Source organism: Bufo bufo, chromosome 3 (assembly GCF_905171765.1).
Source record: "Bufo bufo chromosome 3, aBufBuf1.1, whole genome shotgun sequence".
Lineage (NCBI taxonomy): Eukaryota > Metazoa > Chordata > Amphibia > Anura > Bufonidae > Bufo > Bufo bufo.
In genome coordinates this window covers 62963354-62970328 of record NC_053391.1, presented here as the reverse complement: position 1 = coordinate 62970328, position 6975 = coordinate 62963354, and the positions used below count along the sequence as shown (strand labels likewise).

Sequence of the window (6975 nt, the reverse complement as noted above, 5' to 3'; positions counted from 1 at the left end):
CGTGGGCCTTCCATGGCCAATTTATGAACTGCATGGCATTGGTCAGGAGATTTCTTTCATAGGTGCCATATCCAAAAGAGCCTATCCTCTCCGATTTTCTCCACAATCCAAGCAGCCTACTATGAAACTGGTGTGCCCTTTACCTGGGGTGTTTAGACCAAGCTCTGCTGCTGCAAGTACGTTCTGTACTGCGCTGAGGTATACATCGGAGCTATATAAATAACGAGGACCAGAATGTGCATCATTATTATTATTATTTTAGTAACATTTTCATTGCATTATTACAAGTAACATCGGTCCATCATCATTACAATGGAAGCTGTTCCTCTGCTGTAATACATTATTATATTAATAAAAGATCATTTATTAGTTTAATACATAAAATATCAAATTGAGATTTGCAAATAAATACATTTGGTACTGAAAAGTTCAGAATAGCAAATGATTAACATGATTTTGTGCAAGTCGTAATATATAAATATTAAAAAATACTTAGGCACTTAACTATTAACCCTATCCTCAAAAAAGTGTTTCCGAAATTACTAGGAAAATGTACAAAAAGTGCAACAAAGTTTGAGTTAAATAACCATAAAAAAAAAAAAATCTAATAGAAAAGAGAGGCTCCTATGATTTGGTCCAGCATTAGTTTTGGACGTAGAAGTTTAGAGATACTGATCACTTAGACTAAGCACTGGTGCCCGGCCCCCAACATATGCACGCTGGGCCAGTGGTTCCGCTCGGTCTGCATGACTGGCTGCAACCATGGCGCGTGACCGTAAGCCTTGTTTCTTCCCTGCTGGTAGCTGGGGGCAAAGCGCTGCTGGTAGTGGTAATGGGCACTTTGCCTTTTCTTTGGGTTCTTGTTCCAGGGAGGAATTGGTTGAGGTCTGAATTCTGGCACCTAAGAAGCAGAGAAAGGAGGCAGAGTAAGTGCCGTGCTCAGATCGTTAAGGCTGCGTCCACACGTAGCAGATACAATGCGGATTTTCTGTCTGGATCTGCAGACAGTAAATCCACAGCATGGTACAGTAGTAAATCTCACCCACATATTGCAAAAAACTATCTGCCGGTAAATTGTCATGTGGTGACGGACTTTAAAACCTCAGTGGGGGACATTTATTAAGACAGATGTTTTCCATGCCGGTCTTCCTGCAGAGGAAGCGCCAAAGTTATGTAGAGGAGCAAGACTCTACATAAGTTTGGCGCTTAGTCCGGCAGGCCCTCTTGGTGGCGTAGATTTAAAGAGGTTATCCGCTTTAATCAAAAGGTTTCACTTCTAATTGCATCATTTCTCTTTTGTTTTTAAGGGATATAAGACGTATATGGAATACCCCAAAAATGTATGAGGTATGGTGGGAAAATTGTAAAAATTAAAGGGGTTTTGCCTTTAATAGTGCAGTTGCTCGGCTGGCCTTGGAACTTCCAAATAAGTGAATGTAGAAAGCCATGTGTGCGTGGCCACCTCTGCAGTATATAGCCAGCAAGGAATCCCGTTCTTGAGATAGATGCAGGACCCAGAGGTGAGACTTGCATCATTCGGACCCCCTGAGACCCACTCTCTATTAACATCTTGAAAGAGCTTTTTTTTTTTTTCATTGTGTGTATTAGGGATCGACCGATATTGATTTTTTAGGGCCGATACCGATAATTTGTCAACTTTCAGGCCGATAGCCGATAATTTATACCGATATTCTGGGTATTTTTTTTTTGAGGAAAAAAAAAAATTTCCTACACAAATCTGCTGAAAATTAATGTTTATTGTTAACGTGTATTATTTTATTTTTTTTGTAAATCTTTTTCATTTATACTTAATATTTTTGTGTTTTTTTTTTTTACTAACTTTTAGCCCCCAGGGGCTAGAACCCTTGTCCTATTCACCCTGATAGACCTCTATCAGGGTGAATAGGAGCTCACACTGTCCCTGCTGCTCTGTGCATAGTGCACACAGCAGCATGGAGATGAACATGGCAGCCAGGGCTTCAATAGCATCCTGGCTGCCATGGTAACCGATCGGAGCCCCAGGCTTACACTGCTGGGGCTCCGATCGGAGGAGCAGGGGAGAGGGGATCCTGTGGCCACTGCCACCAACGATTAATACTGGGTGGGGGGGGGGGGGCGCACTGCGCCACCAATGTTTTTACGATGGGGGTGGGGGGCGCACTGCGCCACCAATGATTAATACTAGGGGGCTTGAGGGGAGGCGCACTGCGCCACCAATGAAGATACCTCTCTCATTCACATACAGGAGGCGGGAGCTGGCTGCAGAGTCACATAGCCGGCTCCCGACCTCTATGAGCGGTAGCTGCGATCTGCGGCACCTAAGGAGTTAACTACCGCGGACCGCAGCTGCCGTTCATAGAGGCCGGCTATGTGATTCTGCAGCCAGCTCCCGCCTCCTGTATATGAATTAATGAAAGACTCATCTTCATTGGTGGCGCAGCGGCCACAGCCCCTCCCCTCCTCTTGTCTCCTCTCCTGCCATTGGCGGCAGCGGCAGCAGAAGCACAGGGGGAGGAGACACCGCTTCCTTCTCCCCTGTGCTGCGGAGGGAACACAGAACGCGCTGAGAGCAGCGCGTTCTGTGTTCCCAATATGTTATCGGTATATCGGCAAAATAGATGCCGATAACGTTCAAAATCCTCAATATCGGCCGATAATATCGGTAAAACCGATAATCGGTCGATCCCTAGTGTGAATAATTAATATCAATGCAAATACCTGATGATACGCGCCGGTACGGAGCATGGGTGGAGGGTTATAAATCATCTTATTCACATAGACTTCATCATCTGAGGAGGAGCCCGAGTGGTAATCTGAAGTAACTTTCTCCATGGCGTGGTTCACTTTCTGAGAGATCTCTGTCTTATCTTCTTTACTTTCGAAGCTTGCCACCACAAATGAAGGGTTCTTCTCTCCATACCTAATGTAAGAGTTACAATCAAGTTAATAGACCATAATCAAGTTTACGTCTTCTTTCATTCATTTCTCATCTTGCCCCCACCCCCTCTCTCGTTACCAACTACTATAAGTTTTACTAATTTACACTGCGGTGATACTACCTGGATATTATGCCGTTTTTCCCATCTTGTGAACACTACTATATATGTTGTACATAACACAAGACGCCCCCTGTTGGAACGACCTCTTATCCGTTTTAAAACCATATGCCTCAAAGCTACTTGAACAACATGTCCATTCTGAACTGTCCTCTGACCTCTCCTCCAGATCCCTCTTTGACGGGCTACAATCTGGTTTCAGACCCCACCACTCGACAGACTGCCCTTACCAAAGTCACCAATGACCTACTAACAGCCAAAAAACATTACTCTGTCCTCCTCCTTGACCTGTCCTCTGCCTTTGACACTGTTGACCACTCCCTTCTGTTACAAACTCATCTCTTAGCATCACTTACCTGGCCCTCTCCTGGATCACATCATACCTCACAGAACGGACGTTTAGCGTCTCCCACCACCTCCTCGTCGTCTCATTCCCTCTCTGTGTCCCCCTGCTCTTCTCTATCTACACTTTTGGCCTGGGACATCTCAGAGTCCCATGGCTTTCAGTATCACTTTTATGCTAACACACAAATCTACCTCTCTGGTCCAGACATCACCACCTTACTATCCGGAATCCCACAATGTCTATCTTCTATATCCTACTTCTCCTCTCGCTTTCTAAAACTTAACATGGATAAAAACAGAATTTATCATCTTTCCCCCATCTTGCTCAACCCCCCCAACAGACCTATCTATCACAATCAAAGGCTGCACACTCTCCCCGGTCAACCAAGTCCGGTGCCTTTGAGTGACCTTGGATTCTGCCCTCTCCTTCCAACCGCACATCCAAGCCCTTTCCACCACCTGCCGCCTCCAACTCAAAAACATCTCCCGCATCTGCGCTTTCCTTAACTTTGAATCTGTGAAAATGCTTGTACATGCCCTCATCATCTCCCGCCTAGACTACTGCAACACTCTCCTCTGTGGCCTTCCATATAGCACTCTCGCACCCCTCTAATCTATCCTAAACTCTGCTGCCCGACTAATCCACCTCCAACCCCATTACTCCTCTGCGTCTCTCCTCTGCCAATCCCTTCACTGGCTCCCCATTGCCCAGCGAATTCAGTTCAAAACACTTACAAATACATACAAGGCCGTCCATAACCTGTCCCCTCCCTACATCTCTGAGCTACTTTCCAGATACACCCCCACACGCACTCTCCGATCCTCACAAGACCCCCTTCTCTCCTCTCCTCTTATCGCCTCTTCCCACAATCGCCTCCAGGACTTCTCCCGTGCATCCCCCACACTCTGAAACTCGCTACCCCAACATATCAGACTCTCACCTACAGTGGAATCCTTCAAAAGAAACCTACAAACCCACCTCTTCAGACAAGCCTACAACCAGTGACCCTGCTGCCTCTATACCGCCATGACCAACTTCACCCTCACCTACTGTGTCCTTCTCCCATTCCATGTAGATTGTAAGCCCTCGCGGGCAGGGCCCTCTCTCCTTCTGTACCAGTTTGTAACTCGTCTTGTTTATGATTAGTGCAATTGTCTGTATTATATATGTATGTATACCCCTTTTCATATGTGCAGCGCTATGGAATGAATGGAGGATGAGAATGCTCGTCCTAAAGGGCCGGTACTTAGTGGCCCAGGACAAGCATTCTCGTCCTGCGGTCCTTCCTACCCCCCACGTGCGGTGCCGCGATCAGCGGCAGAGATCCGGCTGTTAGTGACAGCCAGATCCCTGCTGCATCCACCAGGTCGGTGGATTAACCCCTCTATGCAGTGGTCAGCGCTGAATGCGGCATATGGGAGGTTTGCGCTCCCTCACCTTATCCATTGGGTCCCCATGCTGCTGTGGGGGGGACTCGATAGTTGCCATGGCAGCCCCAAGCCATTCCAAGGCTTGGGGTTCGGCATGTACGCAGGCCTAGGCAACTGTTAGGGTCTTACAGTGTAAGACACTAACAGTTCAATACAGCACAATACAAATGCATTGTGCTGCATTGAAACAGGGATCAGACCCTGTAATGTTGAAGTAAAAAAAAAAAAAAAAAATGAAAAGTAGACATTAGGTATTGCCGCATCCATATCTACCAGCTCTATAAAAATATCATGACCTAACCCCTCAGGTGAACCCTATCTAAAAAATATAATAAAAACGGTGCTAAAAAATGCATTTTTTGTCACCTTACACCACAAAGTGCAGGGCTCCAGATGGCGACCAAAATGGTCGCCAATGCGACTTAGAATTTACAAATGGCAACAAGACTTTTTAGTCTTGTCGCCATTTGCGACTAGACCCGCCGCCGCAGCTCTGCCGTTGAATACAGCGGCGGGCACAGGAGATTATAGTTCTCTGCCCCGCCGCCGATGTTCTTCTCAGCGGCGCAGTGGAGGAGTCTCCCTCCCCCCTGTGCTACTGCCGCCACCGCCAATAAGAAGAGACACGGGAGGAGGAGGGGAGGGGCTGTGGCCACTGCGCCACCAATGAAGATAACTGACCTGTTAATACAAATACAGGAGGCGGGTGCCGGAATCAAATAGCCGGCACCCGACCTCTATGACAGGGAGCGGCACCTGAGGGGTTAACTGCAGGGGATCGCAGCTCCCCGTCAGAGGTCGGGTGTCGGCTATTTGATTCCAGCACCCGCCTCCTGTATTTGTATTAACAGGTCAGTTATCTTCATTGGTGGCGCAGTGCGCCCCCCCCAGTATAATAAACATATAAAAAATGGGAGAAAAGAAGAAATGAATCGCACATCCACTGCTAATGCTATGATCTCATCCCTGCATTTCTGCAGGAGACAGCACTAAATAGCGCATGTGTACTACCTCCATGCTACATGCTAAATGAGGCATTAGTGTACATTTTTATCAAAAGGCATAAGCCCACTCACCACGCCAAGGTTGCCTCTATGAGTGGGTCTTAACCTAAAATTCTGTCCCTGGATCAGCACTCCTTCCATACACCAGGTGATTTTAATTAGCCTAGTATTCTGCAGTAGGGGTTAAATTAGCCTATCATGCTCTCAGTTGGAGTTCCTGTGAGCTTCAGAGCAGGTGAGCTTTGACAACTGTTCACATGGTGCGGTGCTGCACGGGGGCCACTGTGCTGTTTTTCTGGCTGGTTGGGATGGCGCCACAGCACTGGTGGTCGCTGTGCAGCGCCGCGCCAATTTTAGGTTAGGACCCACTCATAGAGGCAACCTTGGCGTGGTGAGTGGGCTTATGCCTTTTGATCAAAATGTACACTAATGCCTCATTTAGCATGGAGGTAGTACACATGCGCTATTTAGTGCTGTCTCCTGCAGAAATGAGATCATAGCAGTGGATGTGCGATTCATTTCTTCTTTTCTCCCATTATTTAATAAACATATAAACATTGGTGGTGCAGTGCGCCCCCCCCCCCCAGTATAGTAAACATATAAACATTGGTGGTGCAGTGCGCCCCCCCCAGTATAATAAACATTGGTGGCGCAGTGCACCCCCCCCCCCCCCCAGTATAATAAACATTGGTGGTGCAGTGCCAATGAGGGTTAAAAAATAAAAATTAACTCACCTCCTCCAATTGATCGCGTAGCTGCCGGTCTCCTGTTCTTTCTTCAGGACCTGTGGTGACATCACTGAGCTCATCACATGGTCCATTACCATGGTGATGTATCATGTGATGAGCACAGTGATGTCACCACAGGTCCTGAAGAAAGAACAGGAGACCGGCAGCTACACGACCAATTGGAGGAGACGAGTTCATTATTTTTTTTAACCCTCAATTGACCTTCTACTATGCATTCTGTATTAAAGATTGCTATTATTTTCCCTTATAACCATGTTATAAGGGAAAATAATACAGTGAATAGACTTTCATCCTAGCAACCGTGCGTGAAAATCGCACCGCATCCGCACTTGCTTGCTGTGATTTTTACACAACGCACAAGTGATGCGTGAAAATCACCGCTCATACGCA

The 6975-nt window shown here is 46.8% G+C and overlaps 1 protein-coding gene across 1 annotated transcript in view; it reads right to left on the bottom strand.

Annotated features, from left to right (window-relative positions):
• Positions 1–247: 247 nt before the first annotated feature.
• BTG3 (BTG anti-proliferation factor 3) overlaps positions 248–6975 on the bottom strand; it is a 29716-nt gene continuing 22988 nt past the window's right edge. The window contains exons 4-5 of the mRNA XM_040421774.1: positions 2719–2920; positions 248–901 (exon numbers count right to left, since the gene is read on the bottom strand). Coding sequence (XP_040277708.1) covers positions 680–901; positions 2719–2920 — 424 coding nt within the window. The 3' untranslated portion in view covers positions 248–679. The remainder of the gene's footprint in view (positions 902–2718; positions 2921–6975) is intronic.